Source organism: Diabrotica undecimpunctata, chromosome 4 (genome assembly GCF_040954645.1).
Source record: "Diabrotica undecimpunctata isolate CICGRU chromosome 4, icDiaUnde3, whole genome shotgun sequence".
In the NCBI taxonomy this organism is placed as follows: Eukaryota; Metazoa; Arthropoda; class Insecta; order Coleoptera; family Chrysomelidae; genus Diabrotica; species Diabrotica undecimpunctata.
This window is the reverse complement of record NC_092806.1, coordinates 28,730,604-28,750,575: the sequence shown is the minus strand read 5'-3', so window position 1 is coordinate 28,750,575 and position 19,972 is coordinate 28,730,604. Positions and strand designations below refer to the sequence as shown.

At 31.8% G+C, this 19,972-nt stretch overlaps 1 protein-coding gene across 1 annotated transcript in view; it reads left to right on the top strand.

Moving 5' to 3' along the window:
* LOC140438188 (juvenile hormone epoxide hydrolase 2-like) overlaps positions 1–19,972 on the top strand; it is a 28,392-nt gene that overhangs the window by 4,667 nt on the left and 3,753 nt on the right. Inside the window, exons 2-5 of the mRNA XM_072527899.1 lie at positions 2,260–2,452; positions 4,790–4,979; positions 10,093–10,451; positions 15,017–15,251. Of these exons, the coding sequence (XP_072384000.1) occupies positions 2,260–2,452; positions 4,790–4,979; positions 10,093–10,451; positions 15,017–15,251 (977 nt within the window). The remainder of the gene's footprint in view (positions 1–2,259; positions 2,453–4,789; positions 4,980–10,092; positions 10,452–15,016; positions 15,252–19,972) is intronic.

Below are 19,972 nucleotides of genomic sequence, written 5' to 3'. Positions count from 1 at the left end.
TTTGGAGCATTAATAGTAAAAACGTCCCACCATTATTTCTTGTTCAAAATAATCTATCTTATATGGACGGTTATCAGCTTTCTACAGACTATTTAGTTGTTTTGGCATAGCACAATCACAATACACAACAATAATTAGTTTTTAAAGCTATTAATCTAAATTTAATATGTATGTATAGATACAATTTATTAATATATAATATATTATGATCAAATTGTGTAAGAAATCAAAACATAAACAAAATTCTTACTCTAAAAAAGCGGCAACACTTTAAACAATTTTGCCACACGCTGAACTGTCAAAAAATTTGAAGTATTCCTATATCAGTTGCGTACAATTGTCTAAAATATTTAATTAAAATTATTATTTTGTGGAATATTAGACTTTAAGAGTTATTTCATAAAATTTATATTATTAATAATAACAAACGTTTTTGGTTATTTAATCAATATAATTCTAAAATTCCCAATATAATGATGATTACATTTTTCTGATTATTATACCATGTTGACGCCTATGAAAGATCGAGCAGTTCCGTATGGGTTTCGTATTATTAGCTGTGTTAGGAAAATTTGAACTCTAGGGTTGAGGTTCTGGAAATTTTAAATATAAGTGACGTCACTTTATATAAATTGTGACGTGCACGCATTTTTATATGAAAAATACTATATAACATATTTTAGTAGGTAGTTAACTAAAGAGATCAATAAGACATCTCTCATCTGTTATGATAATAACTTTATCAATATCTGATATGTTTTATACGATATTTATTTTGCCTTATTTGAATATTTTCCTGAATATTTATATGTCTATTTTATGATATTTATGATTTGAATATTTTTGAATCTACATAATTGATATAGTGAATTTTCCCTCTTTTATTTTAATGATATTTACATTTTTTTCTCTTTGATTTGTGTATATCCCATTTATGTTTTTTTTGTGATTCAAACATTTAAAAACAGTGGCGCCTTTTCTTTTTTGTTCTCCTCTTCCTTAGTTTCCTTTCTTTGTTGTTTAGTATATTTTCTTCCTTCTCACCTCTAGAACGACTCCGCCCATAATCTACCCGGACTGAGCAACGATTTCTTCGAGCCTATTGTTTACTGGTGGTCTAAGATTAATTCTTTACAATCTAGATCACTAGGAATGGTATAGCATCACGAAAAAGTCGTTGGCCAGGTCACCACCGTCAAAGGCAATCTTTACAGATCGATTATTACCAGTTTTTTTTGGCCAGAATTGTATATGGACAGTAACAACATTTGTTTTCATCAGGAGGGCGCTACGTGCCACACAGCTCATGACATATTAGATATTCTGGTCCATGGTCATGGTTATTTCACAGTACGTGATGTAAACTGTAAACTGGCCAACGAGATCGTGTAAGTCTATGAGAACATTTCGGATGCGCGCCACCCAGCGAAGCCACTGGAGGATATTTGAACAATTTTATATTCCATACATATCAAGGGACTAGTGTTAAATCAATCGCGATTGATTCGTTCGTTTTAATTTAATCACTTCAACGTATTGAACAATCGAATCCCGCTAGTTAAAGAGAAGTAGAAGAATTTGAACAGTATATTCGGCCACCTAAGTATAATCGACAAGATAAACGCCCAGGTGCTCAGATGGACAGAATATGTGCAGACAGCACACAACGAACGGATAATCAAACGTATATTGGAGGATAATCCATTCGGTAAAATACCCTTAGACAAAATCAGAAACAGTTTGAAGGGATAACATTTTAAAAGATGAGAAAGTATGGTGGACCTAAGTAGATAAGTGCACATTGCACAGACAGTAAAGATCCACGAAAGATGGTGAAACTATACACACAGAGAGAAAAAGACTGTCTAAAGGTGAAAAAATCAGTCTTTAGTAGATTACAAGTATCATAAAAAGAAAAAAATTGCAAGTAACTGTAACGACAGCAAAGAAGATAAAGAAACTTTAAACCAACAATTTGTTACATGTGTCGTTTTGTCCTAAATGAAACCAAAATATGGGGCAAGACAACAAAATATTAAATGATAAATGATTAAAGGCGAGTAATATTGTACATTTAGGATGAAAATAGAATTACAAATGAGCTGGAAGCATGTAGTTTAGTGAAAATATATAATTATGTATTGTTGCTGAATTACGGCAATATTTTACCATATTCGTATTACTAAATTACGGGTCTTTCTAAATACATACACTATTAAAATAATTGTTAACTTCAATTAATTCTAATGTATATTTTAGGATATAGATGATCTGCTTTTAAGACTGAATAACACCAGAAAATTTACTCCTTCGTTGGAGAATACTCAAACGCAGTATGGTTTAAACGGGAAAGTTATACAAACTTTACTTAATTTTATCAAGAATGAATATAACTTTACTGAACGACAAAATTATCTTAATAGTGTGCCACAGTTTAAAACCAATATACAAGGTAAGAATATTTTTTTAGAATTTTTTGTCTACAATTTTGCATACGGAGTGCATTTTTTCATAAATATTTTTCTTCTCACATACGACTGACTATACATTGAAATTTGAAATTACTCTTATTGCTAGGTTGGTATATTAGGAGTAAATCGTGAGCAAAAGTTTTATTGTAAGTTTCAAAATTTTGATACCGTTTTTGATTTGTGTAAATGTGTCAGATGACAACGTTACCCACAATCTAAGAAAACATTGACACCCCATATTAACTACGTAATAAGCCAATATTTACTAATGGTCGAGTAACATTGATATAAAATAAGTTAATTATGCACTGCTTTTGATTCACAAAATTTATTTAAAACCCGAAAAATGCGATAATAACAAGAATCAAAGTTAACTAAAAGTGATCGCTTCTTTTGAATTAGGAAACGCAAAATCTAAATTAAACACGTGCTTCCCACGCTGAATTGTAGGATTTGGCAGGACCCTTACTATATCTTTTTAGACTAGGCGGGATCTGTAGAAATTCAGACCATAATGGACATTTTCCATAGGAAGCTATTTTTTGCTGGAATCACTTCAAGATGTGCCCAATATCGATAATCACGATATGCGCCAATCGCAAAACCTGTGCTAAATTTTTTATTTAACAAAATCTGAAAACAATTGAAAATTTCTCATTTTTTTGCTCCTATTTTCGTTTATAATTCGGAAAATATTGATCCTAGAGAAAAAATTATAAGAAGTTAAAAGTTTCGTTATTCAATTTTACACAATATTTCGTTAGCTAGAAATTGAAAATTTAATGTTTATTGTTAAAAAAATAGAAATAATTGGAAAAAAAGTACAAAAAAATGAAGTTAATGCTTTAAATGTTTTCGACTTTCTAAACTTGACTTACAAGCTCGATATTCCGCCTTGAAAAACTTTTTAATATGTTTAAAACGTGTGCTAAATTTTGTTAAGATCGGTCGGATAGGTTTTGCATAATAATTTTGCAATCCAGCCTACTGGAAAAAAATCGCAAATTTTCAAATTTATAGTAGGCCCTTAATAAGGCTCTCAGATAGTTGCAAATTTTTTTACATATAAAGAAAGGCTCAAACTTTCAAACTCTGTTTGTAAAATTCAAATCGGTTCACTAGGAGAACCTAGAAATTTTTTTAAACGAAATTATAAACGAAAATAGGAGCAAAAAAATGAGAAATTTTCAATTGTTTTCAGATTTTGTTAAATAAAAAATTTAGCACAGGGTTTGCGACTGGCGCATATCGTGATTATCGATATTGGGCACATCCTGAAGAGACTACAGCTAAAAAATAGCTTCCTATGGAAAATGTCCAATTCAAAACAGATCCCGCCTAGACTATTTAGCAAATCTGTGGCTTCGTCAGTAATGGTAGGAAATACCATTCTTTCTCAGGAAAGTCACTGCTATTTCAATACCTTCGGAAATAATTTCTGTTACTTTTACAATGTAGTGATGAATTTCATTTCTACGCTTATCAACCGTAAATTTTACGAAAACCCAAGAGTTAGTCCCAATTTTGGTAGATTCGTGTTCTTTCATTTTTGTCACTGTATTAGGAGTGTCATCTTCATCTTCCAATAGAGGCGCATCTAAATCTGAATCGTCATCGATTCGCAAACTTACTTCGCTCTCAGAACTTGATTCAATTTTTTTCTTTTTTGCCTTTATGTTTCACATCTTTCTGTATAGTGGTTAGACGTACTGGTAAAAGCTACACCATCTGACTGAAAGTAGCGATTAACCTGAAGTTCTAACTTTTCTGGAAAACTTAGACCAGCTCCTTCTTGTTGTAGATCTGGACGTGGACGTGTCCGTAGATGACTCTTCACATTTTTGTAATATCTTATCCTCACTTAAAGGATAAATAGCTAATCCTACAAATCCGCCAATTACACTTGCCCTAGAAAAGCATTCTGTCTCGACCAATGTTTTAAAAAATGAAGGAAAAATAACTTTGTCGATTTTGTCTGGGAAAAATAACCCGAGCAGCATATTTGAAAATGTGTCAATATTTGCTCCCTGCTAATGTTACTCGGTTTTACCTTACTTGTTATAGGATAAAAAGACTGACGGAGTTTCGCAACGAGTTGAGACTCTTTACACTCAAGGTCTTGGGTTCCCTGCCGCATACTATGTATAAACAACTAAAGTATGGGTTGAGCAATAAGAGAAACTCGCACAGTTCTTTTAAGGTTGTACTTTATCTGGTTAAATACAGAAAACCGAAGGCTAATATGCGAAACTACTTACCACAAATCGTCCTTAGATATATGGAATGTTATATTTACTTCATATTATTATATTTTTAAGGTATCAACGTTCATTTTATACACGTTAGATCTAAGAGACAAGCAAATGTTCCAGTTGTTCCAATATTAATGTTACACGGATGGCCAAGTTCCGTTTCAGAATTTTATGAGTCCATACCCATATTGACTTCAAAAGAATATCAAGATAAATTCTCAATAGAGTTGGTTATACCGTCTCTTATAGGATTTGGGTAAGTAGAGTAGTTATCCGTTTACAGAAAGCGTTTGGAAAAACACAGTTTTTTAAATATAGAAGTATAATGATTTTACATCAAAAAGCTAAACTTATATCTAAAAATATAGACCCCCAAAAGTTATAAAATATTATACTTTAATATTGGGGTAGTTGTCTTTCAAGATTTTTTAATTCAATGATTTTAGTTTCTCCAAAGCGTTAACAATAATGTTCCTATTGATAATATCATATTATGTAACTTAAATTTCAATCTTCCATACTTTGCGTTATTAGATACTCTATTTGTATCAATTTGCACTTTCTTTTGTCATTTTTTGTTCGCTTTGCACATAGAAAATTGTTTCTATGTGCAAAGCGAACTAGATAATAGATAATAAGTTACCTGATTGCTCTATATCGAGGACTCATTTGAGGGAGCTTCTTCGGAAGTTTAAAGAATCAGGTAGTGTTCAAGATGCCAAACGATCTAGTCGACCATCAATTAGTTATTGACATAATTGCAGAAATGGTAGCGAACTCTTTCTACTTCTTCTATAGACCAAGTTGCGCATATTTGTGGAATCAGACAAAGGACAGTACAACGAATGTTGGCTAAAAGCAAATTTCATCCATACAAATTAAAAATTGTGCATCAACTTTCAGATGAGGACTCCGACCAAAGACTAGAATTCTGTGAAAATATGTCTAATCAAATTCACCAATAACCAGATTACATCAAAACAATTTGTTTTAGTGACGAAAGTACCTTTTCTCTCAATGGAAATGTTAATACATATAAATCGTCACGTCTTTCGTGAAAACACTTAATTTTCATAAAAGGTAAATGTTTGGGCAGGTATTTTGGGAAACCATATAGTTAGGCCTGTTTTTCTCAATGCTAACTTAACCGGTGAAGTGAATCTGGAGTAGTAAGCCATAGTTAGTATTATGGTGCAGTAAGATGTTACCTAGATGAGGAATATCGAGGTAGATCGACTGAACGACGAAGTTCGACAGAATGGCCAGCTCGGTTACCGGATATCACACCATTATATGTTTTTCTGTGGTGTACAGCATCCGTCAGTATTAACATTTTGAAATAAAGGGTTATGTAGGGCAATTTCCCCCGACATTTTTGAACGAGTACGATAAGAGTTTAGTAACAGGCTGCATTACTGTCAGGAAGTAGATGGAACATATTTTAAACAATATAAGAACTGGTTCCTAAATCTTTATTTATTAAATGCGAAACTACAACTTAGTATTTATTTAATTTATTCATCAAAATTAGCTTAAACCCAAACAAAATTAGTATGATTAAATAGGTATTTTCAATACCTTTCAAACGAGATATCACTTGCCATAAGATCAAAAAGCCTACGTCCAAAGAGCATGTTGAATGATATAATGAAGTTGTAGAGGAGGCTGTGTAATATTTAATTCTTTTAATTTTTTGTTAATCATGCCGACCAAACGAGTATTGTGAACCGTCTTGGTCTTTGCACCGTCAGTTGTCACATTTTTTAATTGATTCCACTTGAGATAGTACATATTGAAAACATTTAATAGTTGCAACAATCTATTTTCACCTCTTGCATTCCCATGGAGGCTCTTCTGTTACACAAAATTATTTATCGATTCCACAAATAAAAATCAACAATTGAGCGATGCTATTTATATCGTTGCTTTCATCAAACGCTAGTGAACAATACTTAAATTTTGAAGCTCTCACGCACTCACGCTTTAAAGTTTGTTGATTTTTCTTAAAATTTTGATTGGTGCTTTGGTGGGCCGCGCAAAAACGCAAAGTGCCGCATGCGGTCCGTCTCCCGCAGTTTGCCAACCTCTGGTGTAATCTACCGTACGTTAAGTTTTAAATTAGATATACACACTATAGATGGCAACACTGCGCGCCGCTGACTTTCCACGAACCTCCGTTGCCCATCGCCAATAATTTTGTCATTGTACAGGTTGTTCAAAGCAATAAGAGCGTAGATTTTTAATTTATTTTTGTAAAAAACATGTCTGTTTATACGCCCGCAGAAAAGGTTCAAAAAATAATAAAATAGTTTTCATAAATCAGTCAGTACATAATATTGTTAATTTTTTTTAATGGCTTTGAATTATTGATCCATTCAGCCACGATATATAATAAATACTGTTTGCTACAATATTAAATATACAGATACTATATACATATGTGCACATATACACACTTATGCACGCACATACATATATAGGTATTGTTAAATAAAAATAAAAAAAATACAAAAAGGAAGTGGAAACATTAAATTGACCTCTATTTATACTCTTTATTCAGGGCCCTAACTAACTTAAATAAGAAATATACAAATAATACTAAATGCTAATACTAAATACTAATAAATAGTAACCTTTTTTCACAGCGCTAAGACATAAGTTAAAAATTTTGAGAGTTGTTAATGCCTCAAAAATTGCAGAAAATTTCACACTCAAGAAGTGTCACCAGAAAAATGCTATGCTATTCTCAATCTTCCTGATGTAAATCTGGGGAATGTTTGGTTCCATCAAGACCGCAAGTAAATACTTAAACAATACTTCTGAATCGAGTTATCAGTGGAACAGGCGATATTAAGTGGCCTGCGCGATCTTTAGATCTTACACCCATGGACTTCTTTTTTTAGGGACATTTAAAAAGCATCATCTATGATCATCCTGAGGCTAGAGCCGAAAATTTGGATGAATTAAGAAACCGAATAAGAGAAGTCTCTAATTCTAATTCAGCAGAAACTGTTACATCTGTCCGCAGAAGTTTTTATGACAGATTGAGATACTGTTCAGCCGTAGAAGGTCAAATATTCGAATCATTTCTGTAGGACATAAAGAATTATTTCTTATTTTATTAGGAATTATGTTTTATTTTCCATAAGAGTATTTTTTTGTTTTATCTTTTTAAAGAAATGCGCTTTTATTTTTAATTGGGCCACAAAAAATTGTTCACATTATTAAAAACCCATAAAAATGTACCGCCTTATAATAGTCACTATTTTTTTATCTAGTTTATGCTATAAGAAATGAACCGGGTGTACGTAAGCAAAACAAAAATCGACGGACGGAGTTGAATATCCCTTGCCTTACTTTCATTAAGCGATGCAGGGCGTATAAACAAAGATAAATTTAACAGATGATTGTTAAAGATGTTCCAAGTGAGTCTACTCGTTCCGATAAGTAACAGTATAATTATGACACTTTATTAATTTTTTTATTTTCTCAACTATTAGTGTTTATTGCATAGTATATAAATTATTTTTATTACTGAATACATAGTAAGCAAAAAAATCATCCGATTCATACAATTAATGAATATTTTATGCATACATGCAAGTAACAGTTCTTCAAGAATATTTAAAAACTAACCGAAATGTCCATCTTTATTTCGTTACTGCCGACGTCGTCGGAACTCATACAGGTTCGGACACGATTTAACTAGGTATTATATTTCGGTATTGAAATTTTGTAATTTGAATCGATTTGTGAGTATATTTTTAGTCATCTTGATGGTCAAAGGACAATCAATTATTAATATGCTGTTAATGTTGAATTAGCAATTATTTGTTGTGCGATTTAAAACTATTTAAGTATATATTTTTATTTGTATAACGACCCTATCTATACGTAATTGTGATTACTGTAACACTAACCACGTATTTCAATAACTGATATTGATACCAAAAATGTCATCCACTGATTCTGCTGATGAGTTGGTTGAAAATACATGGAGTCCTCCTCGAAAACGAAGTAAAAGAAGCCCTCTTAGCGTTGAAGTTAAAGAAGTCATTTTAAATGTTTTTAAATGTGAAAGACAAGAAAGTCCTGGGTTAGTGGTTGAAGATATTGTGAAAAAAGTGGCTAATAAAGTTGGAGTTTGTGATAGAAGTGTGTTTACGGTGATAAAGGAATACAAAACGAATCATCAATTCGCTGGACCAAAAGTATATCTAACCCGGAAAAAGAAGTTTGACAAAATTTATGATTTTGACAAAAATGCCAAAATTAGAAGACTGGTTCATAATTTTTTATGAGCAACGAAATACCCACCGTTGATAAGGCTTTAAAGAAGGTGAACTATGACCCTGATTTGCCAAATTTTTCGAAAACCACATTTTACCGAACATTGAAAAACCTAATTTTCAATACAAACGTAGGGAATGAAACGCTCTTTTACTAGATAGAGACGACATTGTGATGTGGCGAAGAGAATATCTTCAAAAGATGAGAGCTTATAGACTTTACGTTTTGTTCTGATGACATATTTATAGTACCTACGTATGCATTCCCCAAAATTTTCAGATTTAGATAATTTAACAGTGAGTCACGACATATTAATAATTATATAATTATATATAATTATATATATATATATATATATATATATATATATATATATATATGTATATATATTATTTCAACATAATTGAGTAATGAGTATTTTTTTTTGTTATTATTATTATGAAACTTTTTAGAATTGTACAAACAACTAAGTATAGCAAAAATTAGAAATAAAACTTATATTTTTTGCAGGCACTCTGTACATAAAATTGTTGACAAAAAAAATAAATTCTTAGGTTTTTCGCCTTTATAAATGTTCCTATTATCGGATATCGACTAAAACAATCAGGTTCTTTGTCGAGCACTTTTGCAAAATTAAAATATAAATTTCGTATTTTATAAGGTAATATATATTCTGACTAAACAAAAAGATAATCCCAAATGCGGCCCTGTTGCAGGCCTACACATGGTAATGTTTACATCATCCTGCATCGGTTAATGAATTTTACTATAGTTATATGTTACTAAATGGTTTTCTCTTTCTCGTTTTCTGTCTAGGAGTCTCGGTGTCTAGTGGAGGTTATCGGAGAATTACAAATACCTCGTACGAGGCAATGTTGCTGATTTTAGCGCTTCATGTATTTGCAATATCTAATCCAAAACTTAACGCACTGTATATACATACTATATTACATACATCTTATTCTTTGCTTTTGTTCTATTCAGTAATCAGTAAATACCTCTCCTCTTAGGAGGAATAATTTTTGTTATTGTGTTTATTATAAAAGTGAAATAACTTTTAGTATCTAATTCTGTTTTAGATATTCTGATGGAGCGTCCAAACCAGGCTTCGGTGCTGCTCATAGCGCAAACATAATGCGCCTTCTTATGAACCGTTTAGGTTATAATAAGTTTGTAGTGCACGGGAGCGATTGGGGCGCAGTCACAATTACAGCTTTAGCTACACTATATCCCGACTCAGTAATCGGATTACATTCAAACTTTTGTTTCTCTTTGAGAGCTGTTACTATTCTTAAAACATTACTAGGAACCATGTGGCCGCGAGGTTTTGTGGAAAACAAATATGAAGAGAAGATATATCCGTTTTTGGATCAGTTACGGTTCCTTTTTTACGAAGGAGCTTATTTCCATTTATTTGGAACAAAGCCAGATACCATTGGTAAGTAATAAAAAAGTACTAGCGGTATTATTTCACACGAGAGTTTTTTATTAACTTCAACAGAGATACCCAAGGACTGAAGCGACAGTTTACCAACAACTAACTTTTAGAAAGCGTATAAAATAGACCAGGAACATTAACTACTATATTTGATGAAAATAAATCACAATTTTAATTAAAAATACTTGACAATTACGAAGTGGGAGTTAAAAAACCAAATTTAAATTACTTTGAATTAAAATTGTAATTTATTTAAATTTCCATATATATATCCTCTCAAAAAGAAAATATCGTCCACTTCACCCGCCAGTCAAAATTTTAGTGTCAGAAATTTTCGCACAACCTTCGTGCCAATCCCCGCGACAATCTCCACGTTTACCCTCACGCCAACCTTCACCTAAAGCATGTCACCATCGGCAGTATACATGAACCGTCCGCTGTTTCCAATTGCAGCAATGTATTGGTTAGTGATCAGTGTAGTAGTGTCGCGGGCTCGGGAGACTGAGGTCTCAGAAGCCCTGAAGAAGACATCAATGAGGATGTCGAAAGCTCGGCGCAATGATAATCGACGCGGTTCGACTCGGAAGACTGTTGAATTTATTATTAACTCTTGTAATAGTATTAATCTTAGCTAATATATAGTCGCTGTGTGTAAGTACTTGGAGGGGATACGAGAAACGATCGTGCACGTGCAACTTTGTTAGCATATTTCATAAGTAGTTATTGAAGAAAATGGGATTTCGCAAATGCTGTATTATAAATTGTAAAAATACAACAAAAAATAGTAAATTTAAGTTCTACTGGTTTCCATCTTCTAAGCACAAATTAATGCAACTAGAAAAGTGGATTTATATCATAATAAACCAGAAGTAAGCAACAGAACACAAATTCTGCATTCTTACGTTCGATTTCTTAATAAGTTTGACGTGAACATTAAATTAAGGTTCAAGTGTAAATTTTAATAATAATCATGTTGGTTCAAGTTTGTTTAAAGTTTTATTTTTTTTCAAATTAACAAAAAATGCTAAATATTTTTTCCAAGTTCGGATTACGCGACCCAAAAGTTGACAGTATGACAGATTTTTACAGTCAAAAATATTTTCAAATCAAGTTAATTATTGATATATAGATATCGACATATTGATATATATATATATATATATATATATATATATATATATATATATATATATATATATATATATATATATATATATATATATATATATATATATATATTACAATAATTATTATATTAAAAAAACAAGTTTAAGTCACGTCATTTGCAGCTAATATAAGTTAATAAAAGTAATTAAGCTAAAATATTAACACCTTCACGGCGGTTCGGGACCCCGAGGTCCTGTACATGTAATGATCTAAAATTTTTGTAGAAATCTTTCTTGACATTCCTAATATACGAAATGCGTATTTCCACTATTAGTCAACCGATGTCGATAGTTCAAAGAGCGCCTTGTGTAGAATTTCGCGGCAAATCTCATAGTAACCGAAATTAAGTTTGTGACCCGGGCGACCCTAGCCGTAATATAATAATAATTTTGATCGTAACACGGTACGTACCGCGGAGGTCTTCCGATCTGTTTAAGTTTTGTGTCAAACTTGCAGTATTATATTAATCTTTGAAGATAAGCTATTAGTACCTATCGATTTATTTATAGTTTTTAGACAAAACTACACTAATATTTTAACAAAAACACATTAAAATTACTATAAAGTTTTGGTTTATTTTGCAATCTAAACCATTTTAGACACAGATATTTTTCCATTGTTTCATAATTGAATACTATATGATTCTATTCGTAAGACACAATGTAGAATCTATATAAAATATATATATATATATATATATATATATATATATATATATATATATATATATATATATATATATATATATATATATGTGTGTGAAGATGCTTTGGATTGTATAATAAACTTTTAATTGTTTATTTCATTGCACTGTGCCTTTTATACAAATATGATATTTGTTCCAGTGTTTCAAAAATGGACAGATGAGCGACCAAAATATTAAAACTAGCTCTCGAAACTGACAAAGAAAACCAATCTTCTGAACCAAAAGTCATTGTACAGAAACTAGTAGATTATGACGAGTCACCTGCATGTTCCGGTTTTTCGGAAGAATCTGGTAATAATCCATTACAAGAGCAAAATGGAAATTATTTTGGAATGGTTGCAAGAGTTACTCATGAAAAACAGTAAATCAAGACAATTATATTAGGGAAGATGTGTTAGAAGAAGAAATTGAATATGACCCCTCTGAGAATACTACTATGTGTGGAATAACTGATATCGAAGTATCAAGTGACAATGATGATGAGCCATTTTCTAGTGACGATTCTACAATAGATACAAACTACATGCCGTCTTCTGAAGAAGAGTCAATTTCTGAAGCAGAATCAGATTTATTTTCTGCTTCAGATGCAGGGGATCAAGATAATCAATACTCTGACCAAAATGTCACTAACATTCAAAGTCAACAATGTGACCTATGGGGGCCTATTTTTCCGAAACTCGATCCGTTTGTAACAAATTGTACACAAAAGTTAAATGTTAATATGGAAAATATCAAAGAACCGCTAGATGCTTGAAGGCTTTTTTTAACCGACGATGTTTTGGAACTGACTATTAGAGAAACTAATATGTATGCAATCCAAAAATTAGATATTTCCAAGAAAAGTAAGAGGAGAGTTGAATGGAGTAATACCAATAAAAATGAAATTTTATCATTTTTTGCAATGATTTTAACAATGGGCTTAGTTCCTTTGCCGACACTTAGTGCTTATTGGAATAAAGACGAAATGTTTCATAATGCATTTGTAAGTTCCATCATGCCCCGTGATAGATTTTTAACATTGCTCAAATATCTACATTTTTCCGATAACACCGTTGCTAGTGAAAATAGGCTCTGCAAAGTAAAACCATTGCTTGATATACTGCTGGAAAACTTTAAGTCTGTCTTGACACCTGGCCAAGAGATTATAATAGATGAAAGCATGATTCCTTGGAGAGGCAGATTGTTATTCAAACAGTACATTCCGAATAAAACACATAAATATGGCACCAAACTATACAAATTATGTACAGTAGATGGGTATACGCACAATATGATTTTATGCAGGTAAAAACTACGATACGGTTAATATTAGCAGTAACAATCATTCAGAAGGCATTGTACTAAAATTAATTTTAAGTTTAGACCAGAAGGAGGGCAGAACCTTATACGCTGATAATTTCTATTCCAGCATTTCTTTAGTGAACGAATTGTATCTAAGAAATATCAAATATTGCGGAACACTTCGATCTAATAGGAAAGGGATTCCAAAATCTTTTGAAAGAAAGATGAAGAAATCTGAGGTGTATGGAGAAGAAAGTGGGAATTTAAGAATAATAAAGTGGATAGATAAGAGACCAGTTTTGATGATCACCTCTGATGTCACACATGAAGCGATTCTTGTAGAAACTGGTAAAAAAGATAGAAAAGGTAATGAAATAAAAAAAACCAAAATGTATTATTGATTACAATAAAGCTAAAAAAGGTGTGGATATAAGTGATCAAATGTCCGCCTATTTTACGGTTTTGAGGAAATCACTAAGCGTTGCTTTTTGGAACGTGTGTTGTAAATGCATGGGTCGTTTTTCAGTTGGCCACAGGAAAAAAGTTGTCTATGTTACAATTTAGAAGGCAATTAGCTCGGTCATTAGTTACTACGGATACTAGAGATACAATAAATAAAACACCAAAACGAAAAATCCATACATTTGTAAAACCGGAGGGTAAAGGACGCAAACCAAGGAAAAAGTGTGTAGGATGTTACACAACGTTACGGAAATCACTTTTAAGTCGAGAAGCAGATAAGAAAGTTAGAAAAGTAATCAGCTATTGTGCTGATTGTACAGGTCAGCCAGGATACTGTTTACCTTGTTTCAACGAAAACCATGTAAATTAATTTTTAATGCATATTTGTTAATTTTGTCCAGGCATTTCTTTTATAAATAAAATAGATTTTTTCTTTTAAAAATTAGTCTTATTTTTTATTATATTTAGTTCCTGATAAAACCTTGTATTTAAAACATAATTGTTGACATTTATTTCACATATTAGAATTTTAAGAATATTTGTTTATATGAAAAAAACAACGTTTAAAAAACGGCACTATTAGGGACGCCGGAGACCCGAATCGTATATGAATAAAATCTTGATACAGGATGCCCGGGGCCCGAATCGTATTTTAATAGTTTCAGTGGAAATACTACCCGTCGTGAATGTGTTAACACCTTCGATGATTTATGCCACTAGGTGTCGCTCTTCGGAACTTGCACATAGCGAATATATATATATATATATATATATATATATATATATATATATATATATATATATATATATATATATATATATAATTTAAGATTTTTGAAACACCTATAAGAACATTGTATATTTTTTGAGCTAATCTTATACTTACATTGAATTGGCTTCCAGAATATCTTTTATCACAAAATTTTTTGCTAATTTTGCATATTTTAAGGTAACATTCTCGACAGCAGTCCATTAGCCTTAATCATTTACAGTGTTGAGAAGTTATCAGTTGGTGCGAATAGAACGAATGTGTTCTCGTCTACAGCTGGATTAGAACAATTAGATTTGACCATTTTTATTGACTCAATTCTGTTTTATTATTGGTTTCCACAGAAATCTACAACAGCTGCCAGATATTATTGTGAGAATATTACAGTGAGGGGATTGAAAATTGGTTTACACAAGTAAGTAATAAACTGCGAGGCATAAGTTATATAGTTATATATATATATATATATATATATATATATATATATATATATATATATATATATATATATATATATAAGGGATATAGCTAAATATTAAATAAACAATAATAAAATTATATAACGGTATAAATCAATTAAGCCACTTATCTACATTAACAATTAACACTAGTTTTTTGTTTTTTTTTATTCAAAGAATTAAATAAATAAATTAAATTTATAAGTTGTTTATAGTTTATTACGCCATGAAACGAAGCCGAAAATTCACTTGAAAAATCGAAAAATTACTGGCCGCTTTTTTAAACTGGAGTAAAGCTTATTTCAAATCGAATGGCGAGCCCTTCCACGAAATAGTTGATCGCGCAGACAATAGAATATCTATGATCAGGCCCATGCAGTGGCGTTGCAGTATTAAACAAATTCAATTATTTGAAGAAATCGCTCTAATTACAAAATTATTACTTACTTAAATAATAAATGGAATTTGATTGTACACAGATTGTTTTATAGATACCAAACTTCTTGTTTGTTATAATACCATCTTTAATAATTGATACTGTATAAAGTTTGGTAAAAGTTAATTTCTTATTTAGTATCAGTTACCTTAAATCAGTAATTATAAAGTCATTATTAATGACTCCTTAACCACTCGTTAAGGACATATAAAGAACTGATAATAATTATTTCCGAGAATTTCTAGTCACTGGATTTCAAACGAGTTTGTAATTTAGTCTCATTATGTTGTCGAGTCACAACAAAAAAGGTGCTACCACGCGTATTAGAACTATTTTGTAGAATGGAGATGGTTAAGTGTAGTACGAGTAAACAAATCAGATTGACACCAGAATCCAAAGGAATAGTTTTCAATGTATTTAAATATATGCAAATACTATTTCCTGAAGATAATTGAACCAATATTAACCAACGTGTGATTGAAGCGACTGGAGTATCTTTACGTACAGTAGAAAGAATCATTCAACAAGCGAGTATGTTAACAAACGCAGAGTCAAATAATACACTAAAATTTTCAGCTATAACACTTGCTAAAAGGAAAGCAACCATGACAGACTTGAGGGAGTATGACAAACAGTTCATTAGAAATACCATTCGTCGTTTTCATGAGAATGAACGTTGTTGTGTATCATTGAAGCTTTTGCAGAAAAGGCTTGAAGAGGTGTACGAGTGGACTGGAATGTGTGTTCTCGCTATAGATTTGTGAAAGATTTGGGATTTAAATGGAAGAAAACGAAAGATAATCGACGTTTATTAATTGAACGGAATGATATTGGTGCTCTACGCATTAAATATTTGGACGAAATTAAATATTACAGAAACGAAGGTAAGTCAATTGTATATGTTGATGAAACCTATGTACATGCAGGACACACTACGCCAAATAGCTGGACAGATGACAGTGGCAAAGGATTGTTCAAAAACATTTCAAAAGAAGTAGGTTGGTTATCGTACATAGTGGTGGGGAGATGGGATTCATACAGAATGCCCTTTTGATTTTTAAGTCAGGAGCTAAGACAGGAGATTATCGTGATGATATGAATTCAGAAAATTATGAAAAATGGATGAAAGAACAGTAGTTAATCCCCAATTTGCCTGTCGGATCTGTTGTTGTTACTGATAATGCGTCATATCATAATGTACAAATTAATAAAGCACCCACCAGTAATTCTAAAAAAATGGATATGATATCTTGAATGACAGAAAAAATTTACCATTTGTAACGTCAATGTTAAAACCGCAATTGTATGAAATCATCAAACGACACAAACAAGATCATATTCAATATAAAGTTGACAAAGTGCTGCAAGAATGTGGACATGTTTCTTTAAAACTTCCGCCATATCATTTAGCCTTGAACTCTATAGAAATGGTTTGAGCGGAAATAAAAAATGAAGTTGCAAAACAAAACGTTTATTTTAAGTAAGAAGACGTAAAAGTGTTGGTAGAACAGGAATTTGCTAGAGTAACTGTAGATAACTGGAAGAAAGTGTGTGAACATGTTGTCAAGGTTGAAGATAAGTATTTGGAAAGTGAACGTCGCATAGATGTAATTACTAAAGAATTAAGGATTGATTTGAATGATTCTAGTGACGACGACAGTGCATCTGATTATGAAAGTGACTAATATAATTTAACATTACGATTTACCTATGTAACCTATGTGAATATAAGTTTTCCAAACTGTCCTGTATGTATGTATTATTTTTTTACTTTATTACAATCATTTCGTATATTCTTCTATTTAACTTTGTGACGTTTAAGTGAGTAATAATATAAATAATAAAGGTTTTAAAGTTAAAACAATCTTTGTAATTAATATTTATTAATACTGTAATCTGTAATACGTATCTATGATTTCGCATATACGTGACGTTTAAGTGAGTAATAATATAAATAATAAAGGTTTTAAAGTTAAAACAATCTTTGTAATTAATATTTATTAATACTGTAATCTGTAATACGTATCTATGATTTCGCATATAGACAATAATATATATGTGATATATTATAATAATATCTACACTTGAGTGCAAAACAATCGACTCAAAAGCGATATTTGAGATTACACCTTCCGTTTTAATGTAAGAAGTATGAAAATAACAAGATGTAATGTGCAAACAGTAACTTTATTATTGAACTTACAAAAACCACTATTTCATTATTTGGAAGACGCATTATAAAAACAATATGCTATATGAACAGAGTTTCTCAAATATTCATCATTGCAACTATCCCAAGAAAGACGTAATGAACAGAGAAATCATCAATTACGAATTTTTTTTTTATTTTTCAATATCTGATATTACCACCCCTATTCCTAATCACACTTTCCAGTCGATTTCGCATGGATCGGATGACTTTTATAATAAATTCTTGAGAAATTGCTTCCCATTCATCATTAACCGCAGCCCTCAATTCCATTATGCTCCTTGGTGCATGATTTCTGTTTCGAACCCTTCGTTTAAGCTCATCCCAAACATACTCTATTGGATTTATGTCCGGTCCCAACGCCGGCCAATTTATTGTAGGTATACCGATCTCAGTCAGATAGGTGGTGGTGACTCGTGCGGTATGACATCGTGCATTATCATGCAATAAAATAAAGGCATCATCAATAAATCCCACGTATAAAACCACATTTTCTCCAAAATATCTCTGATGTAACGATCCGACGTTAAACCTCCACCACGTCCTCCACCAGGCACGAAAACCACCTCGGTTTTCCTATCCTTGGAAATGCCTGCCCAAAATATACAAGAACCGCCTCCATATGACACAATTTCTCGTATACAACATTGAACAAATCGTTCTCCTGGCCTTCTATAGACTCGACGCCTCTTTTCGTTGCCATGTAGGCAGATCCTACTTTCGTCGGAGAATAATACCTGACTCCATTGATAGTCGTCCTAATCCAGATGTTCGCGAGCAAATTCTAGTCGCCTTTACGTCTGGGTTGCAGTTAGCTTGGGACTCGTAGCTGCCCTTTTTGGTGTCAGGTTGGCTGCTTTAAGTCTCCTTCTGACTGTCCAAACGCTAGTAACCACACCTCGGACCTCTCTAAGCTCTTCTTTGAGATTAGCACCAGTCAAATGTAGATTTCTCAGAGATTTAGATACAAGAAATCGATCATCTCTCTTTGTTGTTGTTCGTTTACGGCCTCCTCCTTGTCGGCGGACATAATCACCAGTATCTTGGTACTGACGATATACTCGGGACACAGCAGATTGTCTTAAATTTAGTCGGTTTGCCACGGCCCTCTGGCTCAGGTATTCTCTCAATAATGCTACTGCTTGAGCTGCTTTGACAGATGTGGTATCCATTCGTTATGCAGTTGCGAACTTAATTGACTCATGTTTTAGTGCATCGCTATGGAAATTAATGCCTAATATGAATATGTTAACCGAACGCGTTAAGTCGGTGCGTGTCGATTTCAATGAATCGAATTCTGACCCCCTCTCTACGTGTTGCATTATTTATTTGTAATAGGTCACCCGATTTACCAAAAACCAAAACTTTTTTCAAACTCAATAATGAAGATAATAATTGTACAATAAATATTATTAAATTTACACCTTTTAGATTGAAACAGGAGATAGACTTTCGCAAAATAATTTTGAGTCGATTTTTTTGCACTCAAGTGTATTAAAATGTAGTACAATACTGCCAAAAATATAATCTAATATCATTGTTTAATACATTGTGTGTACCTATCTTTAACAATTTGATTTAATTCATGAGTATTTTTTGGAACGCCACTGCTTTATTTGCTGAGGCTTTACTGTTCCTAGAAATTTCCGCCACTACAGTTGAAACATACTCTATCTGGGGAAGGCAACAAAAAAGGCAGATCATCTCGTGGTTATCGAAACTTTTACTGCGTCATGACATTTAAGTAAAAAAATGCGACTTTTTAAATTAATTTCAATATTGTGAAAAAATACACACTCTACATAAAATCGTTTAACAGACAACTTTCTTGAAGATACTTGCTCTTTAAAATGCGATTTTCTAAATAAAAAAACTGTTTATAAACAAAAAAGTTATTGCAAATAAAACCTGAAAGTAAGCTTGTTTTTCAATTGTTTATACTTAATTATTATTAAAATAAACAATAAAAACTTTTAAAACACATTTCATATTCTGAGTTTTTATGTAGTTACTACATTTGCGAAAGATGGGCC